The sequence below is a fragment of the Umbelopsis ramanniana genome (genome assembly GCF_025399195.1).
Source record: "Umbelopsis ramanniana AG unplaced genomic scaffold K450scaffold_9, whole genome shotgun sequence".
Classification (NCBI taxonomy): Eukaryota; Fungi; Mucoromycota; class Umbelopsidomycetes; order Umbelopsidales; family Umbelopsidaceae; genus Umbelopsis; species Umbelopsis ramanniana.
The window spans coordinates 359,123-381,106 of record NW_026252095.1 but is presented as its reverse complement, the minus strand read 5'-3'; the positions used below and the strand labels follow the sequence as shown (position 1 = coordinate 381,106).

Here is a 21,984-nt window from a genome sequence, read left to right as displayed (position 1 = left end):
GTTGCTAGCCACAAGCGCTCACTCATCAAGGCCGCAGATAAGCCCAAGGTCAATGTCGACAATGTTGCCAATGATCTCACAGCCAAGGTTGCTAGTCACAAGCGCTCGCTCATCAAGGCCGCAGATAAGCCCAAGGTCAACGTTGACAATGTTGCCAATGACCTCACAGCCAAGGTTGCTAGCCACAAGCGTCAAGATGATGGAGATGGAGGTGATGAAGGTGCTGAAAGTCTAATCCAAGGTTTGTTTCCTGCCAAGCGCGAAGACCTCTCGCCAGCCGTGGACCTTGTAGGCCAAGTACTTGACTCACAGATGTCTGGCGTCACAAAGCGACAAAACTCCCCAGTAGTCAATGATATTATAGACGGACTGACTGGTTCAGAAGGTGCCTTTAAGAAACGCACACTTGCGTCTGGCGGCAAAGGTGGCCTTCTCGGCGGTACCCTTATTCCTGGTGTCTTGAAACGTCAGTTTGGCGATGAAAGCGACGGCGTTCTCGGAGGTGCTATCATTCCTGGCCTCTTGAAACGCCAAGTGGGGCTCCTAGATGATGTGCTTAACAATAATCCTCTTGATGCTAGCGGCGATGTTGGCCTTAAAAAGCGCCAACCAAATGGTTTAGTCCCTGACAGTCTTGACCTCGAAAGTGTTCCTGAACTTAAGAAGCGAGGAGACTGCGACTGTGAAGATGATGATGACAACGATGATGATGATGACAACGACGACGACGACGACGACGATGATGATGATGATGATGATGATGATGATGATGATGACGATGATGATGATGATGATGATGACAACGACGACGATGATGATGATGATGACAACGACGATGATGATGATTGCGACGACGACGACGGTGATGATGATGATGATGATGATGACGACGATGAGGACTGCGATAGTGGCGATGCTACCATTAGCGCTGCAAACTGCCTCAATGCCAATGTTGATAACGTTGCCAACGACGCTGACGTCCATGTTCTCAAGAGAGCAGTGCACAGTCGAATCAACGGTGAACAGATGGGAAAGCGACGCCTGCCTTCCGCTTAAATTGATGCTTCTCCAATCAAGATTGTCATTGGCAAGATGCATATAGTCCATCTGCCAAAACTTAAATTACCTTCCAATTCTCGTTTTTCTCATCTCGCGATATATACTCTAATTTCGCGATAGTAACTTTAAGTGATTTTTCAATATCTGGTATATATTACAATATCAATAATAAAATTATGGAAACATTATACTATGGCATAGAATTTTAAGCAGACAGATAACTTGAAGCCGTCTGCAACTTCTTCAGTTTAGGCTATAGCTATCAATGCATCGATTGTTCAAATCGATATTAGACGGTGGGGTGCCCACTTTATTTTTCGCAGTCCAGGATATGCTGGATGTTACTCCCACTTTTGTTCTCCTTTGAATTGATATAGACTGCATTTGCCCTTAAGGGCCGCTCCTGCAAGGCATGACATAGCCTTCAATACTAACGGTAGTAGCTTCAACTCCTATGTTTAATGCAAGGGTGCCTGAATAATGGAGCATTGTGCTGCGCCGCCCCAATGTGCCTCAAGGATCTAGACATCCTAAAAGTTTGAGCGTCAAAAATATCCACATGCGGCCACAGCTCCCCTGAATGTCATCTAGAGCCTATTCCCTTAACAGCTAAAGAGCTTTACCAGTAACGCAACCAAATATCAAGAGTAACGAATCATAGAAAACCTTTTATTACAGATTTGATGACCTTTGAGGCTCTATGCTCTGCTCTACAAAGCCAAAAATCCATTTCCGCCTCCTTATACCAATGTGTTTAGTCGCTCAGCAACAGACAGTTGCGTCCGCGTCATGTTTGCAAGGTAGACGACCATCAACAGATCTTGCAAGTGTGAGTTGAACATCTTTTCGAATGAAGTGGCATCAACCTTGGGGACAACAGAGACAGAGTCCATAATATAGCGACCGATGGCATTATTTGCAGGTTCCTTGCCGTTCTATAATGTATGTAACATGTGAGTAGTCGATTTCAAAAGTACAATGTAGAGTCGCATCATTTGAGAAACAATTTTCTTACCAAAACTTGTTGGACGTATTGGCTAACTCTCTCAAGCATCTCTTGAACCTTTGCGATGGCAATCTCAAGATGATCCATATCTGACAACAAGGAGGCAGTGCGCTCATCAGAGTTTTTGGCAGTAGCAAGGATCTCCACTTTAAAAAACAGAGGTGGCATTAGTACACTAATTCATTTGCCTGATAATTTCACAGCATTAGAACTTACATCCGCTTCGCTCAGCATCGAAATATCTAACTTCGCAAGGCACAGGGAGGAACATGCAGTTGCCAGACTTTGCAGAAACACCAACTGGTGCACTAGAGGTGGAATGACATGCTGTCAGTAGAGGTGTACAACAAAATGCGAGTAAAAAAAATCAGATCAGAGAGTAGTTCGTACCTGATGTGGGTTTGGAGACCCATAGTTTGGGTACCCTTGACAGCGAGATCTGTGTCCATTGTCAGATGAACAGCCTGGAAAGGAGCTACTTCGCTTGAATAGAAATCTTGGATAAGAGCAGAGTAGCTGTTGAGCTGCGATCCTGTGGCATACCAGCCAACAATGACTTCTTTGGGATTGACACGTTGATGCAATTCAAACATGGCACGGTGGTGCTCCATATCGACGGCAACTTCACTATCGTTCTCTTGATGGGGAACGTTGAAGCAGTTTCTGATCTCAACTTCGGTACCGTCATCGCTGCGAACACCGAGCAATGTACCAATGACTCTTTCTTGGCCTTCATTACGACGAAGGTAGTGATCAAGGATCGAAAAGAGGACAACAGGATTGATGACACAAGTGAATGGTCGGAATGCTGGCACTCCTGATGTCGATGTGAGATGTAGAGTCGATGACTTTGTTGATAGAGGCATTTCTAGTGTGTATAGAGAGAATCTGCGATTGGGCCACAGTTGATTTTTTTTTTTTTTTTTCTGTGGGTCAAAGTTTCCAGCACAGCACAAACTTGCCAGCATAAGCCTCCAAAATTTCAGCACGCGACGTCATCGCCGAATAGGAAACAGAATTTCCTCATCAAAAAAAACCCCTTTTATAATTGTCAAGTTGCTACATACACCAAACATAATTTGTGAACGTAGCCTTTTTATTCATACCGTCTTATAAAGCCATCGCGTCCTGAACAGACAATACCTCGAAGCCCGGCGACACCTTTGCTCGTGATCCTCATACTGTAGACTGGATCAACGTCATATCCCGTATACTCTACTTCAATGCTTGCTTTTGAAGTGTTCATAATGGTTTCCAAAGAACTTGTTTCGAATAAGCTGCCGTCGGCTATTTAGGTTGGGTTAATATCGTCCTGTGCTCGCAATGCTTTACTCAATGCTATATTTTGTATATTTACCAGTAGCTACACAAAGCGTAAGCTCTCCGTTATCGTTCAACTTGAATCCTAGCTGCTGGATACCATTTTCATCTCTCTGGCATCTCACTGCCGGCGTCCTATTCAAACAGCGTATTAAGCATTCCACCTTTTCCTGTTTCTTGTATTGGCTGGTGTTACTTACTTCATGTCCTTAATATCGTATATCTCAATTATGCCCTTTGAACTACCAATAGCGATAACCCCTCGTTCCGGATGGTAAGCACAGCAAGTGGCTTCGCCATCGAAAGGTTGAGTCCTGAAAACCTGTAGTCACTTGTTTTAAGTGCCTATACTTTGACCTTTGAGATTGCAACAAATGCAAGCTTCCTACCTCCTTTTTTGTCCCAAGATCAAAAGCTTGCAAGAAGCCATCTGAAACAGCCGCTAGCACTAGTTTATTCTTCGTAGACACTTCACGAGGATCTACATAAAATTGAGATACTTAGGCACCATTTCCTCTCGCCTCTCTATGTCACAATAATACTCACCTGTATTTAACTCGCTATCTTCGCTTCTCCATATATCTGGTAGGACGCCTATTGCTATAGCATTGACACAACTAGCGCACGTTATGGTTGACAGGGTTGTACCAGATCCTGAAAAGTTGGCCTGTAGGTCAGAGACGTGGGAAGTATTTGGGCAAAAGACGATTATACTGCAAAGCAACTTACCACATTCCCACAAGCGAATGGTTCCATCCTTTGACGATGCTAAAATGGACATCAATGTTTGAGCCAACAGAAACATAGCATAACTATTTCGCAATTGAACTCACACAGAACATTTCGCCCTCGGTCAACCATGGCGGTGGATGTTATAGCTGTGAAAACAATTTTTTTTTAGATCATTGAATGCAGGAGTACAATAAGATGCATCGATATGCACATACCTGCTGTATGGCCCTTCAAAGTAACTGGATTACTTCCGTCTAATACAGACCATATCTTGACTTGGAAATCAGTTGCTCCGGAGAGTAGTACTGAGCGAAGATCAACAAAACAATAAAAAAAGAAGCCGTGTTCCTACATTGACATACCTTGCCCACTAGGAAAAAATTCAAGAGTTGTCACTTCGCCAATGTGGCCATTGAGTTCTCGCTACGCAGTGGTAGCATTAGTGGCGATGACCCTGTTTCAAGTACTGTCATATAAAAATACGTACATGAATGTGCCCATTCACCAGATCGCCAACTTTGATGAAAGTATCGGTGGCTGTAGCGTACAATTCGTTATTGGGAGAAATATCCATGCAGTTGAGCTGTAGTTCAAAAATGCACATTAGCACAAGTCATTGTGTTCGCGTCACAGTGTCAGCATCATTTCTCACCGGTTTCGGTATTCTGGAGCTGGTTGCAAATGGAGCGTATTCAATAATGAACCCCTTCACAGTGGTCTTTTTAATACCTATTCCAGGACACGCAATTTGAAGTGTTCTCTGCACAAAAAAAGGGTGAATAAGAGACGCTTGGACGTCGTCATTGACGTGGTCAAGCAAGCTTACGTCGTTATGAAGCTGAACGTCCACACCGGACTCTCCAATCACTGTGAAATCTTTCTGAGGACCTTTTCCAGCGGAAACTCTCGCCTTGCCATGCATTGACTCTTGATCTATGCAAATCACCGATTCAGTCTGAATTCCAAAACCCAAGATCTAAGGTGTGGCAACTTACATTTACAGTAGCATGATATCCAAAAAGCTTCTTCTTGAATCTTATTGCTGGAGACATCCTGAATGACAGCTTGCCAATCTGGCTGAACTGTAACGTGCGCTAAATGTTGGACTTGGCTCATGAATTCGTAATACTGGGAAAACGTATGCACGACACCGTCAATTTTTCTCGTTCCCATTATGGAAACCTCCAATCCCCGTTTTTCCTGACTTGCAACAATCGTTGTGCCATTTTTTTTTTCATACTTTTTGAAAAAATGCTAGTGATGCAAGTACCATCACCATCGTTATATGCTTAAAGGTTTCAATTCCATTGGATGTTGAAGCTGATGTCTAGATATAACCTTTACTATCTTCGATACACCTTTTCTTCAAAATCAGTAACGCGAATCGTTAACCGCTATGGTTACTTATAGTCAGAGCAAAGTGACTCAATGCTCATCAAAAAAAGCATACATGCTTACTCAATCTCCATCTATAAGCCAGCTTGAGTAACGGAAGGAGTGTCGGCAGCAAGGAAAAACGTTTGCGCAGAGTCGGGATGTAAAGATAAAAGGCCCTTAAATTCAATCTGAGACTCAGCAAATAGGAAGCATCAAAAGACTTTTTTTGAATGGCTCAAATCGTTTTTATTACATTTGTATGGAGGTTTCAAAATGATTCTCTGTTGGTAAATAATATATGGCAGTTATATACAGCTGGCAATTAAAATCAAAAACACGGGTATATGCAAAAAGGTGTGAGGTCATAACCTCGTCGGTCTAGTTCAATCATAGTGTTTGACATCGTCTGATTGTGCACTGGGTTCTACCCGAGGTAGATAGCTTGGCCTAGGGACATAGTATACTACGGAATCAGGGTACTGATTGAAAAGATCTTGCAGTTGTTCAGGTTCAGCCCAAGTCGGGTGTTGAAGAATATAAAATATTGCGTTTGGATATCTATTCATCATGTCAGGTAATTCAGCCCCTGTGAATTGCATGGTACTTTTGTTGGACGTAGATGCTATTGATGTGGATGCGTCGCCTTCTGTGGAATCGTCGATTGCGTAACAAACGGTGTCTAATTCGAGATTCTGTATGTACTGTGGATTACTTGCACTGATACGAAGCGGTCGGTGAATGGCAAAATAAACCATATCATGTTCGCTCATTCCTGGTGGTGGGTCTGTATCGTGATCAGATTTCTCGATCTCGTCATCAGAAAGCTGAAAATCAAACTGAATGTCCTCTGTACCATTGTACACAGTTAGTGATGACCATTTCACAACCTACAAAGACCAGCGCGCAGTCGTACCTGGGGTAAGAGGATAGGATATATCACTGTAGTGTGGTGGCGGAGAAGCGACTTTCGAAGAGATGGAAGAATGTGAAGGAGAGAACATTGATAACAATCAGCGGAAGGATTAAATATGTGTAGGTCAATGTTTTTTTTTTTTAGGTAATTTTTCAGAGTCCTTTGGAATAGCTCGCTTTTTCAACAGAGAAAGAGAAAAAAAAAAATTGCTTCGGAGACCTTGGGTTGAGTTTTATGTACTTTGAGCTGAGCAATTCCGCGGCTTTCCATCTTTTCCCAGAAACCCACGTGTGGAATCAGAAACATCAATCTGAAAAGCCAAAAACTATATATCCTCTTCAAGATATTTCAACATAACCCATGGTATAGGCGGCTGCTTGGTTTTTATTGAACTTGGTAAAGGGAATTGCTTCAAGGAGCTTCTACTATGACACATAAGTACGTCCTTATCACCATGTGTGTGAACCTCATTTTTCCACAAACCCAGTTTGGTACGTAACTCAGAGTCTACGTGCGAAGGAATGGAACTTTTTTTTATTACACAGCGTCTATGGAGATACATATTCCCCAAGTTACATATCTTCTTCCGCGAACGTTATTCAGAGATATACGCAGATGGGTTAATTGGGTTGTACTTTGGGGTGTGCAAATATTTCGGATACTACTCGTGTGGGTTGGACGTTGTCACACACGTAAGCGTGGGTACTGCTGGGGAAGGATTGGCTATATATTTTTTTATTTGGAGATACAGTGGTGCAGATGAATCTTGATACTATCAGACGATGAAAAGCTGCAACCCAAGCGAAAGGGAGAAATATCTCCTGGCACCCAACATATCCATCCACAAAATCTGCAGTTTGCCACCTCGCTGGATACGTCTCGCTACATCAATCAGCAAAAGTGGATTGGCTGGGGGCCCTTGTCTCGGTTTTGAAGCCGCTTGACGGAATACTTAGAATTTGACCAACTACCCTATCAGTAAATCAAGGCTAAGCAACCTCAACGGCTGATTTGTCATGATATAGCTCGCTTGACGATTTATGACAATGAGACCCTCCTCTTTGAGGTCCTTTGGAATCTGTGCTAATCCCTACCATGGAAAAAAGCTGTATTGTATCTTGAAAAGGAGGGCTGTTGCGGTTTCTGACCAAGTTCTTTGAGAGTGTGTAATAGTAAATGAGGTCGTTTTAGAAAGGTAATAGTGATAGCGTGTCACGCCACCTCCACTCTCCTCCCGTCCCCACTTCTTAACCGTCATGCGCCAATACTGCTCTACGCATTTTCAACTTTCCAAGTACTTAGCATAGGTTACTGTGGAATATAACCACGACTTGATTTCAATACCATTGTTCATTTATAAGAGAAAAAACGCTCATGGTTGGAACATAGAATAATTTTAAGAACCGAACGAGTGGGGCTGAAAGCGAAAAACGTGCTGACTAGCGTGCTAATTTTCCCGGCGGAAAATCCGCGTGGTCTGCGTGGCCGTGGGCATGGCAAGAAACATGGCTCTGAACACACGCGCGTGGGGTAAATATGATGGAGAAATGATAATATATAGTTTTTCTTTTTTATTTTATCTATCATCATAGTTGCAATTATTGTATGGTAAAAATGCAAAACACGCCAAGTCTTTTTCTTATAGTAAGAATATCGGTCGTACTGTTCCTTAGTAAGTCGACCTCAGTTTCACAAGGTGGTCCTTCTTCACCTAAACTAAGAGTTTGGTTTTTTTTTTTTTCACAACCAAAAATATGAGCTAACTGTTGAGAGGAAGTACACTTCTTTACTTAGCTTTGCCAACCAGAAACAGCGTATGCCTTCCAAGATCGGCAACCATTTTCTTTCTCTTTCTTGAAAATTGAAACGTAGTTTTTCTACTTGAGTGTACAACAAGTGGTTTTGCTGAAAGCTACTCGTGGACTACAGTACTTTTCATCGGGCGTTGCCGCACTCATCGTGTGACACCGAACTTCCCCCGCATCTTACGATGGAGAGTGTCCTTGGGTAACAGCTGATGAGATCAGTTGGGGAAACTCCAGTTTTGTAAGTAGATATTGAGGCTTTATCATGATCTGTACAAGTAAGACGAGACTTATGGTTTTGGTCAGCCACTGCACTGTATTCCACAGGACTGGAGCTGAGTGGTCGACATCATAGCAGACCTGTGTTTCGGTAGGGCGGAGGTTCGTAGCTTTCGACTTTTCCCAGACACAGCTTTTTTTTTTTCTTCGAGATTGCCATTGTCGACCCAACCATTCGAGTTTATAGCTTACTTACACAAACACTTACTTCTACAGTGTTTTACTGCTTTATACCGTCTTAATAGATTCTTTACCGCTTGTCATGACATTTGCAAATGCTACAATAAAAGTCATGCCATTTCTCTCCTGTGAAATCACCGCGCGTTGGCGATCGACATTTCTCAGCTCGAGAGCCTTCTGGTTCCAGCTCCTCTATCGTCATATGCTTTTCTGTGTCGCCGTTGGCGTAGCGTTCAGAGAGCGTGCCTTTCCTTTTTCTCCGCATATTACTCTTTTCGCGAACGATATGCAAGCTGGGGTTTGTGTAATTATTTTTCATGTCATAACTTCAGATCTATAGATCTGCATTGATAACCGCATATGTGTATAGAAGACATACAGGATCAGTAAAATTTCATAATGTACATACTTTAATTTGCCTTCTGCTTTGAATTTGGCTATATTTGTCGTATGGTCTAGCGCGAAAACGTTCGCCAAAGCAACATCATGCCCGTCTGATCTACCCAATGGATTGGCTTTCAGTACGCACGTAACGATCGAGATGTACTTTCCCCAGAGTGAAATTGTAGTACAATGGCATGGCGGCCATAATTAATTGGTGTCGTCCCATTTCATTTCCCCACACTCTTTAAACACCTCATGGCCATCACACTGTTCCCAGCCAATCGGGAAGTAGCGGGCAATATGAAAATGATTTTGTGGCCTTGTGGGTAATTAATGAATGCCGCGGGACGCTGCTAATCCCATGCTGCTGCATTCAGGTAGCACATTAGGATGACAAGCTCTGGATCATTTTGCTTAAAAACCCCCACACACATCTCTTTGGTTCAGGGCATTCATCAAAATCCAATGCATCCAAAGAACTTGGTATCCTGGCTGGTATCCTTGGCTATCATTGTCGGTTCGGTCATTGCCGCCGTCCCGACTTCTCCGGTGAAACTCAATTACTATACGTACCAAAATAGCGTATTCAGTGGACAAATCTACGTTAGTATCGTTTTTGATGGCACTGCGAATCATTTCGGTTACTGATTTAGTGTGTTCTTTAGGTCCAAAACATTGCTTACACCAAGGTTGTGACGGTAATTTGGGCTGATGCTAGTAACAATTGGAGTGGCTATTCCACCCCCGCTTCATTCTACCAAAGCATCTCTGGTACCAGCTATGAATATTGGAACTTTACCACCACTATTGGATCATCTGGAATTTCACAGTTCTACATCCAGGTACATACATCTTGCCGAATTGAACACATATGATTTGTTTTATGCTCATGCATTCCCATCTCACGTACAGTATCAAGTCAATGGAAATACCTACTATGATAACAATAGTGGATATGGCACCAACTACCGTAAGCTGAAATTTCTACCCTTGAAAAGCTTGAAAGATCAGTTTGCTGACAATGTACCCGTTTTCCAGCTGTGACCGCTACGACTTCTTCCAGCAGTAGCAGCTCTTCTACCACAAAGGCTTCCACTACTGGCACCACTGCCACTACCACCACTTCTGCATCCACCACTGCATCCACCACTGCTGCAGCTAGCACTGGCATTGCTTCTTGGGTCAATAATGAGGCTTCTATTAGTTACAATATCATGTATGGTAATATTGATATAGCTGGTACTGCTCCTGGATTTATCGCTGCCTCCCGTATGTGTCGTATCTTTGTACTTGTCTTTGATTTGATCATTTCAGCAGATGGACATTAATCACTTCTTTCTTTTAAAATTTTTCTCTCTATTAGCAAGCACCTCCAGTCCTGATTATTACTATGCCTGGGTCCGTGATTCTGCCTTGACTATGCATGTTGTGGTCAACCAATTCAACACAACTGGCGCCAAGAACAGTACTATCTCCAAGATCATCACAGACTATGTTACTTTCCAAGCCAACACTCAAACAGAATCAACTCCCTGCAACTGCCTTGGTGAGCCTAAATTCAACCCTGATGGCTCAGCTTACACTGGTGCCTGGGGAAGGTGAGTCTCCCGACCGGATTACCACTGGGTAATCACCCAACAATGAATAACCGATTTTTATATATTGTATGATAGACCTCAAAATGATGGACCTGCCGAACGTGCAATTACTTTAATCAAGTTTGCCGACAGCTGGATTGGACAGGGAAACAATGCTACCTACATCAGCAACACTGTTAATACTGGTTTGTATTTTTTTTTAAACAGACTACTGGTTATAAATGGGCTTGGACCACTAACATAAACCCGCTGTCACCAGTCATCTTCAAAGATTTGAATTATATTACCACCGTTTGGAGTAATACTTGCTTTGATCTGTGGGAAGAAGTCAACGCCTTGCATTTCTTCACTCTGATGGTCCAACGCCGTGCTCTGCTTGCTGGTGCAGAGTATGCTGCTCGTGTTGGTTATTCAAACAACTACTCTACTGTTGCCGCAAGCATTGCCACCAAAATCGATACCTTTTGGTCCTCTTCCTCAGGCATTATTCAAACTGCACAAAACTATGTCAGCGGTGTCAGTTACAAGTCTTCTGGTTTGGATGTTGCTGTCCTATTGGCTGCCATCCATGGAGGAAATGGCGATGGTAAGTAATTGCTGTATAGTTTACTCTATGCTACGTTAATCTTAACCCAAATCACTTTCTATGCATACACAGGCTTCTACACATCATCTTCTGACAAGGTATGTTCAAGAATATTTCGATTTTTTATCTCATATTTTGATAGTATCTGATATCATGTTCACTTTGATACTTACCATTCCATCTTCTTGACAGATCCTTGCTACTTCTCTCAAGATTAAGAGCTCTTTTGCTAGCTTATATGGAATCAATTCAAACACCAGCGTTGGAACAGCTATTGGCCGATACCCAGAGGATCAGTACAATGGTGTTGGCACCTCACAAGGCAATCCATGGTTCCTCTCCACTGTTTTATACGCCGAACTGTACTATCGTGCCATTTTGGAATGGAAGGCCGCTGGCAAGATTACGGTGACATCTATCAGTCAACCATTTTTCGCTCAGTTTTATAGCTCTGCAGCTTCTGGAGACGTCTATACTAGCACTTCCACTCAGTTCAGCACCATCACCACTGGAGTAGCCAACGCAGCTGATCTCGTTTTCGCGCGTGTCCAAAAGCATGCCAATACAGACGGAGCTCTCAGCGAAGAATTCGACCGCACCTCTGGATTTGAAACTGGCGCTGTCAAGTTGACATGGAGTCACGCTGCGTTTATTACTGCTGCTTTGGCCCGCTCAGGAACTCCCAGTTTCTAAAGTCAACGTCTATTTGCGGTTTTATGTGACAGTCATGATGTTTATTGAACAGACGCCGATAGCTATAAAAAAAATAAAGTAATATGGATAATGCCTTTAAATTTAGTGAAAGGTTTTGCTTGGAGAAGCTTTTTCAGAGTTTTTGTCAGTCAAACGAAAGGAAAGTCCTCCCAAATGAGCAAAAAAAATTGCCTGTAAAATCCCATTTTTGGCAACCCTACTCAACTGGCTTCGCTCATTTTCTTTGCTCTTTCACACCGAGCATTCCGAATCATACAAACATGTCCGACATGTCGGAAAAGAGGGCTCACCAAACCCTCGATCAGAGCTCAATGATCAATCTAAACTCTTCATGGACGAGCTATAAAGGTTAGTCAAAAGCTCTGGACCACCACCCATTCCTCTTTGTCATGTCACACCCATCAACGACATGCAACCCTTCATCCACCCTATACTTTTGCATACGACACTGTTTCCATGATTTACGGACGCATGGTCATCTTCCGTGGTGAAGATCCATCTACACTCTGTCGCCCGTTTCTTCGCTTGCTTCACTAATCTCCGGACCCACCGACCTCACATGGTGCAGTTTGATAACTAACACACCTTCTTTTGGAACTTGCAGGAGCTTGGTCTACTACTATATTTATCATCGTCGCACTCAAGATGTTGTTTTCTATCATACCTGGTATTACACCGGAGGCCAGTTGGACGTTAACCAACGTTGTATTCAACATGGTAAGTCGGAGGAGGGGGGTTATGCATCGGTTGGAAAGGAAACTGGGCTGCTGCGGCATTCTCATCCGTATGAGACAGACCATTGTTTAACATGGCACACTTAAATCTCAATGTTTTTCTTTTTTCGGATGTTTAGGGTCACTTCATTATGTTCCATTGGGTACAAGGTATTCCATTCGAAAATAACCAAGGCGCTTACGATGGCCTTACGCTATGGGAACAAATAGACGGAGGTGTTCAGTTTACAGATACGAGAAAGTTTTTCACGGCTGTTCCAATCTTGCTGTAAGTTGTTTCTGCCACGTATACCTCAAAATTTTATGCTCTCCGCTGACTCTGTCATAGATTCCTTTTGAGTACCCATTACACGCATTATGATATGGTGACCTTTGCCATCAACTTCTCGGTCCTTTTGGTGGTCTTGGTCGCCAAGTTGCCTGCCATGCATAAAGTACGAGTATTCGGCATCAACAAGATGGATGAGGATATGGATTAATCATGCCCTACGGTCCCCTTTTCTTTTATTATTATTCTACTCTCTTTCAAATAGCCTCACTCCCTGGTATTTTCCTCGCCCACTCCCCCCCATCTTTTACGCTGCATTGCCTCTCTTTGGTTGATGGTTTTTTTTTTCACTTTTTAAAATATAGCACGGTTGATTTTGCATGCTCTGTCTTATATTAAGTGTGTTGGGTCCACGTGCAGGTCAATGATATGCTGCCACGCGGAGCTGGCAGCCGATCTTTACTTTCACAAGGTGTGTTGGCCGATGTTTGTTTGGGTTAAGGCGACACGCGTGATAGTAAGCAGCAGGAATGCGAGGGTAATTTGATTCGCTGTTGGTTGGTACATGGATGCTTACAATATGGTATGATCTTCTCGATTGAATGACTTTGTGCAACAGACATTATTAAAGGCTATATGATGTTTCATATAGCTTCCTTTGAATCGACGAGGTGTTCGATAGTAAAGGAAGGGTTGAAGCGTATCATTAATATGATTTAGCAGACGCCTATGAATTAATTGAATTGGCCTGCCAATCAAACCTGTATTGAAACATTTTAAAATAAACAGTCACTGCTCAACAGATTTCTTTACCCAAAAAAAAAAAAAAAGCTTTGCTAACACTCGCCGTTCATTTCAAAGAGTCAGCAATGTCACAGCAACCAGGACAGGAAGATCCTCACCCATTACGTGACTTCAAGGAATATCAAAATGCACTTTTCACAGCGCTGACGGGTGCAACAAGAGCCGCTAATGCTATTCCCATTGCCGATCTCGGTTACTTTCGTTCGCTGGATCGAGGATTTGCAAAGACTTTGGATAGCTGTAGTGAGAAAGTCCTCAAGCTCAGTAACAACATGCTCAAATATGCCAGTGTTGAAGAAGCAGAAGCAGCTCCTCGATTCTACGATATAGACGATGTTATGGATCGCTTCAATATCGCTATCGATGTGGTGGACAATTTGCTCGAGAAAGCTGTAAGTCAATGACGTTCGTTGTCCTCAGGGAAACCTTGTTTTTATTGACCAAAAGTATAGGATGTTGGGTTGGATGAATTACGAGGACAGCGAAATAGAACTGAACCTATCATGAACCAAACTTCTCCAGTTGTGGCTCAAGTCGCAACCAAGGTATGCCCTCATCTTTTTCTCGAACTCGCCATGCACTTTGTTATATTCACATCTGACGTTGTCTTTTTGTTCAATTCATTGCAGGGAAAAGCTGACTATAAGATGCTTCACGCTCAAAATATCATACGGCCGCAGCTGCGATTCAAGGATACCATAGACAATTCTTCCAACACGCCATTCATACCGAAACTTACATTCAAACCACACAGCAAAACTCCACTAGATCCCCGTAAGTTGTAGCATATGCTTTCCAAAGCCAACCCCCCCCCAATTGGATCAAAAGCAATTAAACCCATTGTTTCGTTATAGGCATCACCGAATTGCAATCGCTTTCACTCACATCATCGCATAAATCAGACGAAATATTAGCCGCTTCGTCTTTAGCTCACCCATATGAATATGAAATCAAACATATTGAATACCCAGAGCAACTATTCGAAGAAAAGCCTGAACAAATCTACACTCCATTCGACGACACCAAAGCAACTTGGGTTGATAACGAAGAAACATTGAAGGAGATGTGTAGCAAGCTTGAAGCCGCCACGGAAATTGCAGTGGATCTTGAACATCACGATTACCGATCATTCCAAGGTTTCGTTTGCTTGATGCAAATCAGTACTCGTGACGAGGATTTTATTGTGGATACACTGGAAATCAGAGATAAGCTGTGGATGCTGAACAGCGCTTTCACCGACCCCAATATCGTCAAGGTGATGCACGGTGCCACCAGTGACATTATTTGGCTTCAACGCGATTTCGGACTCTATGTCGTTGATCTCTTTGATACTTATCATGCTTCCAAGATGCTCGAGCTCCCCGGACATGGTCTTGCTTATTTATTGAAGCATTATTGTGATGTGGATGCCGATAAGAAATATCAAATGGCTGATTGGCGAATCCGACCGCTTCCCACCGAGATGTTAAAGTATGCCCGCAGTGACACGCATTATCTGTTGTACATTTTCGATCGTATGCGACGTGAGCTGTTGGAACGAGGAAACGCCAACCATAATTTAATGCGAAAAGTGCTTGCTGATTCCGAAGAGACCAGTGTACGAAAGCACGAGAAGGATGTGTATGATAGCGAATACGGCACTGGATTCAACGGCTGGCGCAATCTGTTGTCCAAGTGGAAGACGGCGATCAATGCTCAGCAATTTGCTGTGTTCAAGGCTATCCACGCATGGAGAGATCAAACGGCGAGAGATGAGGACGAGTCGGTTCGATACGTCCTTCCCAACCACATGATCTTCTCCCTTTTGGACAAGATGCCCACCGATAGCACAGGTGTTATTGGATGTTGTAACCCTGTTCCGCCTTTGGTTCGCATGCACTCCCACGACATTGCCCTTGCCATTCAACGGGCTAAAATGAGTACGGGAGATAAGAAATCCATTGTCAGTTTGGAAAGCATGCCTGCACCACGACATACTCGATATGCCGATGAGGATACCGACATGCCCGAAATACGACAAGAGGATCGCCAAAAGCTTGAAGGCAGACCAGCTGTCAAGGACGTCGATCCTAAATTGTTTGATTTGGCTTTGATCGAGGAACAGCGTCAACTTAATTACCAACACTTGGCCAAACCCGAATCATTCCTTTTCGGCACCACGACTCACATCGAAGTGAGCAGTGATGTGTCATCCAAGCAGGCTGCGGACCGTATACGAATGTCGCTACGACTCAGCGTACCTGGTATTGAAGATGCCATCCTCCACACCGAAGGTGTCATGGAAGAGCCAGCTGAACATGTGTATACCAGTAAGACCGACAGGGTAACCAAAGAAGAGGTTAAACCAGTGAAGCCAAAGGATTCTGATATCATTGTCGTGAGGGAGACCCCCAAGAAGCGCACCAGAGCTGAAGAATTGCAAGAAGATGAAGAAGATGAATCGTCCCCTGCCGCCAGTGGATCGTCAGCCACCGATGATGAGGATGCAGCCCGTCAAAAGGAACTCAAGCGTGAACGCAAGAAGGCTCGCAAGGCACACATGAAAGCGCAACGCCAAGCTGAAGCCGAACAAGAAAAACAATCCTTCGAAGCGTTCCAGTATGACTCTGCCAAACTATCGCATGAGGACGCGGCGTCCAGTTCTAAGAAGAAGCGAGGAGGTCCCAATGTATTCAATCCTTACGGTCAAGTGGTTGATGCAAAGGTATGTGCAAGCAATCTATCTATGTTTCCTGAATATCGGGGTCAAAGCCTAAACCATCATGTTTTTTTTTTATCCAGTTCAAAAAACAGCCCAAGGTAGCGTCTGCGACAAAAAAGGCGGACAAAGCCATGACGTTCAAAAAATAGCTTAAGAAATTGTAGAAAGAATAATAAAAAAAAAAGAAGGCTTCTCACGTAGAGAGACAACGGATAACATTTTCCATTTTGCCACCAGAGAGAAAAAGGACAATTATATGGTAAAGGCTAGGTTCACAGAGTTTTGAACTATCAAAACAACGAAGGATTGGCAGCATAATAAAGGGTAAATTACCGTAAGGCAACGTTTGTGTGTACACCAAGCGAAGCGTGCAATAAGTAAGTATAAAACCGGAAGAAACGAAAGTGCAGCACATGGTAAAATGGTTACGTGCGAGGGAATGGAGAGAAAGGAAGAGTGATTTGTATATACTGAAAAGAAAAAATGACTCGTCAAAGGAGATGTAAGTTGAGAAGATTTGCCTGCTTTAAAGTAATGTAGTGTTCATTCATCCCCTGGTCTTTTTTTTTTTTTGGTTGTGGGGGGGGGGTTTTTTTCATCTTCTTCTCTGATAGGGGTTGGATGGCAGTGTATATATAGCAAGCTTTCTCAGAGGCGGGAGTAAAGGTTCAAAGCTGCGGGAATCAATCAAAGTAAAGAGGAGGGTATCTGTCATATAGTTGCCTTTTCACTGGGCTCTTCTTGACCGATATTTGGATCTAGCACTAGTCTCACGTCGTCTACATGAGTCAAGTCCGTCAAGAAGTCAGTCATGTCGGTGAGTTCAGTGTCGTGTGGATCGTTAAACCAAGAAGACACAGGAATCGCATTTTCATTATGGAATATATAACTGGCAGGTGAGTTATCTATTATGATGGTGCTCGGTAAGTCACGGCCAAGTCGGGACAAGTCCTTGACAAAGTTGCCCATATGGTTACAGCACGATTCTCGGAATAGCCGATGATCGACAACGTTGTGAATGTCCAGGTGATCCAACACAGGGTCAGCATACTAAAATACAATGGGTATGAGCAGGTTTCTTTTTCAGCGAGGGGCCCAATCAATCGGCTGCTCTAGTCTGTGATGATCCTTTTTTTTTTCGCACCAGGTAATAAACAAAAGATATCTCTTACCGTAGCTAAGCTCGCAGTGAACACTACGATTTCATAAATCTCTCCCATCCTTCGCATAAAATTGTCCACTCCCGGTCTCTTGAGTACATAGACGTTATGCACTTGATTATCGATGACAATGGGAATGATAAAGTCGGCATCTTCCACCTCCTGAAAAGTCAAAGCAAATATTAGAAACAAGCGAGGTTTACTCCAATTTCCGTGTCCATGTCCGTACCTTGAACGAAGAATGGATCAAAGTTTCATCCATGTCTAACACCAGGCACTTTTTATTCTTGTGCTTTTCCGCTAATGGAGGTAATAACCAGGTATCTGCATTTGGCTGAGGAGACATTCCAAAAAATAAAAAAAATGTTAAGGTACGGAACGGAAAGAAATCCCATTGAAAGCCATGCAACGTTACCTCTGAAGCGTGACGAGTAGCAGAATCAGCTTCCCAGTCCTCTTGAACAACGTCCTGTTTTGCCCTTTCGTCCAATATGCTGTTGCTGGAATTAGGGTTGAGGATTTTCTCGCCATGTCTCTCTTGTTGGAACGGTGTAAATGCACAGCAAAAAAGTAAGGACATGAAACCAGCTGATTTGGAAGTGGTTTTGCTGGCGATGGAAGCAGCAGGCGATGTGGGCGACTTTAAGGCATTCAAGGATTCCACTGTTCCATCAAAAAAAAAAAAAAAAGATTAACATAAAAGTTTAGGATAATGCATCATCACACTATCTAGATGTGCTTGCTCCATACCTTTCTTCTCATTGTGTGATGGTGGCTTCTTTTCCTTGATGACTTTCCGATCGGACTTCTTCCAAAAGTGTCGCAGGAGGCCCGAAGCCTTGCGTGAGGGTTGTGTGGCGGGAATGGTTGTTATTGTGAATGGGAAGGAAAAGAGGAAAGGTCAAGCCAACACAGGAAAAGAGAGAAAAGGTTCCCAATAATAATCAGGCCCAAAGATTTTCCCTTTCACCCACTTCCACCCACCCACGCAATCTTGCGCTATTTTGTATCCTAACCTTCATTCTTTCCCCTTGCCTCTACGCAGGCTATCTCTGTCATGGACATACTCGCTTTTCGTTGATCTGCTTCGGTCAAAAGCTCGGTATTACCGATTCGTTACACATATCGTATTGTGGACATTGAGATGGCACCTAAATTGTTAGTCCGCATCATTGGTATTGGCACTCGCTTGCTCACGCCACAGAGACACCATAAGTATACATCTTGTCTTGGAATTCAATACGCTCGGTTCACTTCTTGACCTCGATAACCCAGCTGAAAGTTCAATTTTTGTCCGATGGCCACATATTTATCTGTTGCATTCCTCACGTAAAATGTGCAAACCATAGCTTTTGGAACAGAGTAGCTTTTTGGGAAAGCAGGATGGATCGGTGGTGGGTGATTGTTTGCATGATCTCTTCCACCTCCTTTGCCCGCGCACGCCTTCGTCCGTTGGTTTTTCCCCTGTTTTTTATTTTTATAAAGATGGATCCAAGTTTTTTTTGTATGAGAAAATGTTTCAAGACTACGCTATGATTACCAACGCTTGGAAGTTGGCAAACTCTAAAACGTGGGGTAAAGGCCGGCATCACACGACTGCAAAGGTTCCCAAGACCATGTCTTTTATACCAAATATAGTTTAAGCTTGCCCTGCTAGCTAGGCGACACATATAAAATGCAGAACTCAAGCTGCTTGCACTTCTATTCCCTCTTTTGCTGCATAACATGGACAATTCATCACCACCACAGGAAGAGCAAATCAAGTCTGACCCTCCTGCTGAGACTAAACCATCCTTTGGCCAGCGTGTCAAACGTTGGTTGTGGCAAAAGCCAGATCAGCATCAAAATGCATGGAAACTTATCACCAACTTGACGCCGGCTCAGAGACTGACCTTCACAGCTGGTAAGTGGGTACGGTACGCATAGGGTAGTGCGCATGCATACTAAACCGTCGTCGCAGCTTTCTTGGGTTGGACTCTGGATGCACTGGATTATTTCTCTGTCTCTTTGACAGCCACTGCCATCGCAAAGGACTTTGGCGTGCAAGTGAGTGATGTGACCAGTGCCATTACAACCACCCTCATGTTGCGGCCCATAGGTGCCCTGATTTTTGGTGCTGCTGCAGATAGATGGGGTCGTCGTTGGCCGTTGATCATCGATATCGTTCTCTTCTCTATCATCAATCTGGCCAGTGGCTTCGCTCCTAACCTCCCTACCTTCATCGGCCTCCGTGCTGTGTTTGGTATTTGTATGGGCGGTGAATGGGGTCTTGGAGCCTCTCTGGCCTTGGAAGCCCTGCCGGTGGAAGCCCGTGGTATTTTCTCTGGTATCCTGCAGGAAGGCTATGCTGCTGGTTATTTGCTGGCAACGCTACTTAATTACGGAATTGTTGCTCAAGGAGGAAAATCATGGAGAGCTTTGTTCTGGACAGGCGCCGGTATTGGCTTGCTCGCCGTCTTCATTCGAGTGTTTGTTCCGGAATCCGAAACGTTTCAAAAGACAGCCGAGGCCCGTAAAGCGAGCGGAGTGACCTACTGGCAGGAAGTGAAAACTGTGCTTCGAACCAAATACCTACGCCTCATTTACATGGTCGTCCTTATGGTAAGTGCAGCATCAAAAGATGGGGGGAGTGTTATGAAGTGTTGGGTTTCTGTCGACTCAGTTTGGAGATTTGGCTTCAAAGTTTTTCCCCGCTGTATATGAAAATTGATTGCTTTATTTGGTGTTTATAGTCCTTCTTCAATTTCATGAGCCATGGATCTCAGGATCTTTGTAAGTAACTATAGGCAGTGCAGTGCCAGAAGCAAAATCACCCATCTAAAAATAACCCCCCATGTACTAGATCCATCCTTCTTAACCAAGCAACTCGGCTATACCGCAGAGCAACAGACAGTCACGAGTGTGATCTATAATATTGGTGCTATTATGGGAGGTACTATTGTGGGTTATTTCTCACAATACTTTGGCAGAAAGCGTTCTATTATCGTATGCGCTATTGTCGGTGGGGCTATTATCCCTCTGTGGGTATTTGCTCCCAACATTGCCAGTCTTCAGTTCGGAGCATGGTTGATGCAGTTTTGCGTCCAAGGCGCCTGGGGTAAGCGAAACAAGAATCAGCGGTCAATAAACACTGCCAGGCATAATGTATCAGCAACCTAACCACCCTCTTCAACAAGGTGTCATTCCTGCTCATCTGACTGAATTATCACCACCAGCCTTCCGTGGTATCATGCCAGGTAAGAAACTTATCTTTTTTTCTAACCGCTGCCGAACATCGGTCTAACTGGATTATGTAGGTTTGTCGTACCAACTCGGTAATTTGGTAAGTCAATGTTCTGGATTAAATGATGTTGTTTCGCATTATCTGACAACCCGTCTTGTTGCAGGTGTCTGCTGCTAGCGCCCAAATCGAAGCCACGATTGGTGAACATTACCCTGTTCGTAACGCTGATGGAACCCTAAAGCACGACGCAACTGGAGCTACCATTCCAGATTATGGCTTGACCCAAGCTATTTTCATGGGATGTGTCTTTGCCGGTGTTATTATTACCAGTATGTATTGGGCTGCTGGAATGAGTGTTTTGACTTTCCGAAGGACGAAAAAATAACCTTACTGCCTGTCACTAATCCACCATTTGTCCCTTTTTTTTTATAGCTGCTGTTGGTATGGAAGAACGCGGAAAGGACTTCAACGCCCATTTGGTCACCAACCCAACCACGGGCGAGGCCATTGGAGAGGAAGACATCAACGCTGGTCGTGAAGAGGATGGCCAGGAAGAAGCTGCTCATAAGGAGCGAACTTCTGATGTTTCGTACACTGATGATGACAAACGAGTGGAGCAAATTGAAGTAAAATAGCTGCGCATGCTGTGAATGTTATTGTAATATCATCGTCTGTTATGAGAACTATTAGTAAATAAATGAATATTCTTGCTGTGATAACTTCTACCCCAATGGAATGGGATCACTGGAGCAACAACGCGAAGGAATATCATTATGTTGTGTAAGTAATTTAGACTTTGGTGGTGGTCATGCGTACGGTAAAAATGGCTCAGATTGGGCATTTTTACCTAAGCAAGTTCCTGTGGGCTGTTTTATGACCAACTTGACTTATGCCGACCATCAAAAAATTGTGCTGTTAAAGTAACAACCACCTGCATGAAACCGAGCTGTACCTTTGTTATAATGTTCAATTGACTGAACCAGGTATTTCTCTTTCAAGGTATAATAGTCCGCTATGGCCTGCGTTTCCCTCACTATCACCCAATAAAGCATTTAAATCCAGCGACCCTCAAGTCAATTTGTCTCAATAGCACCTCATGAAGGTACCAACGTTAAACAAGTATGCATGAACACAGTTGGAC

General features: G+C 43.6%; 9 protein-coding genes across 9 annotated transcripts; 4 read left to right on the top strand and 5 right to left on the bottom strand.

The window, feature by feature from the left end:
* Positions 1–1,437: 1,437 nt before the first annotated feature.
* On the bottom strand, positions 1,438–2,997 carry K450DRAFT_227718 (uncharacterized protein). The gene is made up of 4 exons (XM_051586780.1): positions 2,456–2,997; positions 2,282–2,373; positions 2,075–2,211; positions 1,438–1,994 (listed from the first exon to the last, which is right to left on the bottom strand). Exons 1-4 carry the CDS (start codon positions 2,929–2,931, stop codon positions 1,800–1,802), a joined length of 900 nt encoding a protein of 299 aa, XP_051447558.1. The 5' UTR covers positions 2,932–2,997; the 3' UTR covers positions 1,438–1,799.
* An 87-nt stretch (positions 2,998–3,084) lies between these two features.
* K450DRAFT_227707 (uncharacterized protein) lies at positions 3,085–5,242 on the bottom strand. Its single transcript, XM_051586779.1, has 13 exons — positions 5,113–5,242; positions 4,944–5,050; positions 4,770–4,877; positions 4,605–4,700; positions 4,480–4,540; positions 4,333–4,422; positions 4,219–4,263; positions 4,115–4,153; positions 3,932–4,039; positions 3,775–3,866; positions 3,586–3,707; positions 3,423–3,520; positions 3,085–3,352 (listed from the first exon to the last, which is right to left on the bottom strand). The coding sequence occupies exons 1-13, from the start codon at positions 5,231–5,233 to the stop codon at positions 3,162–3,164; spliced, it is 1,278 nt and encodes a 425-aa protein (XP_051447557.1). The 5' UTR covers positions 5,234–5,242; the 3' UTR covers positions 3,085–3,161.
* Positions 5,243–5,712: 470 nt separating this feature from the next.
* On the bottom strand, positions 5,713–6,584 carry K450DRAFT_227704 (uncharacterized protein). The gene is made up of 2 exons (XM_051586778.1): positions 6,408–6,584; positions 5,713–6,341 (listed from the first exon to the last, which is right to left on the bottom strand). The coding sequence occupies exons 1-2, from the start codon at positions 6,493–6,495 to the stop codon at positions 5,878–5,880; spliced, it is 552 nt and encodes a 183-aa protein (XP_051447556.1). The 5' UTR covers positions 6,496–6,584; the 3' UTR covers positions 5,713–5,877.
* A 2,936-nt stretch (positions 6,585–9,520) lies between these two features.
* On the top strand, positions 9,521–12,019 carry K450DRAFT_206208 (uncharacterized protein; the record flags this gene model as incomplete). Its single annotated transcript, XM_051584743.1, has 9 exons — positions 9,521–9,658; positions 9,721–9,897; positions 9,968–10,004; positions 10,094–10,324; positions 10,419–10,653; positions 10,729–10,838; positions 10,913–11,239; positions 11,312–11,337; positions 11,432–12,019. 9 exons carry the CDS (start codon positions 9,521–9,523, stop codon positions 11,930–11,932), a joined length of 1,782 nt encoding a protein of 593 aa, XP_051447555.1. The 3' UTR covers positions 11,933–12,019.
* Positions 12,020–12,165: 146 nt separating this feature from the next.
* On the top strand, positions 12,166–13,376 carry K450DRAFT_227698 (uncharacterized protein). Its single transcript, XM_051586777.1, has 4 exons — positions 12,166–12,301; positions 12,558–12,670; positions 12,807–12,955; positions 13,016–13,376. Exons 1-4 carry the CDS (start codon positions 12,214–12,216, stop codon positions 13,164–13,166), a joined length of 501 nt encoding a protein of 166 aa, XP_051447554.1. The 5' UTR covers positions 12,166–12,213; the 3' UTR covers positions 13,167–13,376.
* Positions 13,377–13,797: 421 nt separating this feature from the next.
* Positions 13,798–16,631, top strand: K450DRAFT_227694 (uncharacterized protein). Its single transcript, XM_051586776.1, has 6 exons — positions 13,798–14,151; positions 14,212–14,304; positions 14,389–14,533; positions 14,614–16,166; positions 16,410–16,463; positions 16,541–16,631. The coding sequence occupies exons 1-6, from the start codon at positions 13,825–13,827 to the stop codon at positions 16,607–16,609; spliced, it is 2,241 nt and encodes a 746-aa protein (XP_051447553.1). The 5' UTR covers positions 13,798–13,824; the 3' UTR covers positions 16,610–16,631.
* K450DRAFT_227693 (uncharacterized protein) lies at positions 16,608–17,023 on the bottom strand. The gene has a single exon (XM_051586775.1). It carries the CDS (start codon positions 16,873–16,875, stop codon positions 16,654–16,656), a length of 222 nt encoding a protein of 73 aa, XP_051447552.1. The 5' UTR covers positions 16,876–17,023; the 3' UTR covers positions 16,608–16,653.
* K450DRAFT_227689 (uncharacterized protein) lies at positions 17,024–18,393 on the bottom strand. The gene is made up of 5 exons (XM_051586774.1): positions 18,371–18,393; positions 18,036–18,283; positions 17,850–17,954; positions 17,633–17,782; positions 17,024–17,510 (listed from the first exon to the last, which is right to left on the bottom strand). The coding sequence occupies exons 2-5, from the start codon at positions 18,198–18,200 to the stop codon at positions 17,172–17,174; spliced, it is 759 nt and encodes a 252-aa protein (XP_051447551.1). The 5' UTR covers positions 18,201–18,283; positions 18,371–18,393; the 3' UTR covers positions 17,024–17,171.
* Positions 18,394–19,201: 808 nt separating this feature from the next.
* Positions 19,202–21,572, top strand: K450DRAFT_227685 (uncharacterized protein). Its single transcript, XM_051586773.1, has 8 exons — positions 19,202–19,523; positions 19,581–20,221; positions 20,353–20,392; positions 20,463–20,717; positions 20,797–20,856; positions 20,917–20,942; positions 21,007–21,172; positions 21,276–21,572. The coding sequence occupies exons 1-8, from the start codon at positions 19,346–19,348 to the stop codon at positions 21,476–21,478; spliced, it is 1,569 nt and encodes a 522-aa protein (XP_051447550.1). The 5' UTR covers positions 19,202–19,345; the 3' UTR covers positions 21,479–21,572.
* Positions 21,573–21,984: the final 412 nt, after the last annotated feature.

What these genes read in the sequence shown, in the direction of transcription:
- K450DRAFT_227718 (XM_051586780.1), bottom strand. Translation starts at nt 2,931, where the DNA reads ATGCCTCTATCAACAAAGTCATCGACTCTACATCTCACATCGACATCA. An exon ending in GGTCTCCAAACCCACATCAG is followed by an intron (nt 2,374 to 2,455) that starts GTACGAACTACT and finishes TTCCACCTCTAG; the next exon opens with TGCACCAGTTGGTGTTTCTG. An exon ending in CGATGCTGAGCGAAGCGGAT is followed by an intron (nt 2,212 to 2,281) that starts GTAAGTTCTAAT and finishes TGTTTTTTAAAG; the next exon opens with TGGAGATCCTTGCTACTGCC.
- K450DRAFT_227707 (XM_051586779.1), bottom strand. Translation starts at nt 5,233, where the DNA reads ATGAGCCAAGTCCAACATTTAGCGCACGTTACAGTTCAGCCAGATTGG. An exon ending in TACGATATTAAGGACATGAA is followed by an intron (nt 3,521 to 3,585) that starts GTAAGTAACACC and finishes CTGTTTGAATAG; the next exon opens with GACGCCGGCAGTGAGATGCC. An exon ending in TACGCTTTGTGTAGCTACTG is followed by an intron (nt 3,353 to 3,422) that starts GTAAATATACAA and finishes CAACCTAAATAG; the next exon opens with CCGACGGCAGCTTATTCGAA.
- K450DRAFT_227704 (XM_051586778.1), bottom strand. Translation starts at nt 6,495, where the DNA reads ATGTTCTCTCCTTCACATTCTTCCATCTCTTCGAAAGTCGCTTCTCCG. An exon ending in ATCCTATCCTCTTACCCCAG is followed by an intron (nt 6,342 to 6,407) that starts GTACGACTGCGC and finishes ACAATGGTACAG; the next exon opens with AGGACATTCAGTTTGATTTT.
- K450DRAFT_227698 (XM_051586777.1), top strand. Translation starts at nt 12,214, where the DNA reads ATGTCCGACATGTCGGAAAAGAGGGCTCACCAAACCCTCGATCAGAGC. An exon ending in TTCATGGACGAGCTATAAAG is followed by an intron (nt 12,302 to 12,557) that starts GTTAGTCAAAAG and finishes TGGAACTTGCAG; the next exon opens with GAGCTTGGTCTACTACTATA. An exon ending in CCAACGTTGTATTCAACATG is followed by an intron (nt 12,671 to 12,806) that starts GTAAGTCGGAGG and finishes TCGGATGTTTAG; the next exon opens with GGTCACTTCATTATGTTCCA.
- K450DRAFT_227694 (XM_051586776.1), top strand. Translation starts at nt 13,825, where the DNA reads ATGTCACAGCAACCAGGACAGGAAGATCCTCACCCATTACGTGACTTC. An exon ending in CCCCCAAGAAGCGCACCAGA is followed by an intron (nt 16,167 to 16,409) that starts GCTGAAGAATTG and finishes AGTTCTAAGAAG; the next exon opens with AAGCGAGGAGGTCCCAATGT. An exon ending in GTCAAGTGGTTGATGCAAAG is followed by an intron (nt 16,464 to 16,540) that starts GTATGTGCAAGC and finishes TTTTTTATCCAG; the next exon opens with TTCAAAAAACAGCCCAAGGT.
- K450DRAFT_227693 (XM_051586775.1), bottom strand. Translation starts at nt 16,875, where the DNA reads ATGTGCTGCACTTTCGTTTCTTCCGGTTTTATACTTACTTATTGCACG.
- K450DRAFT_227689 (XM_051586774.1), bottom strand. Translation starts at nt 18,200, where the DNA reads ATGTCCTTACTTTTTTGCTGTGCATTTACACCGTTCCAACAAGAGAGA. An exon ending in TGATCCATTCTTCGTTCAAG is followed by an intron (nt 17,783 to 17,849) that starts GTACGGACATGG and finishes TTGACTTTTCAG; the next exon opens with GAGGTGGAAGATGCCGACTT. An exon ending in TCACTGCGAGCTTAGCTACG is followed by an intron (nt 17,511 to 17,632) that starts GTAAGAGATATC and finishes ATTGTATTTTAG; the next exon opens with TATGCTGACCCTGTGTTGGA.
- K450DRAFT_227685 (XM_051586773.1), top strand. Translation starts at nt 19,346, where the DNA reads ATGGACAATTCATCACCACCACAGGAAGAGCAAATCAAGTCTGACCCT. An exon ending in TTTACATGGTCGTCCTTATG is followed by an intron (nt 20,222 to 20,352) that starts GTAAGTGCAGCA and finishes TGGTGTTTATAG; the next exon opens with TCCTTCTTCAATTTCATGAG. An exon ending in TGCCGGTGTTATTATTACCA is followed by an intron (nt 21,173 to 21,275) that starts GTATGTATTGGG and finishes TTTTTTTTATAG; the next exon opens with CTGCTGTTGGTATGGAAGAA.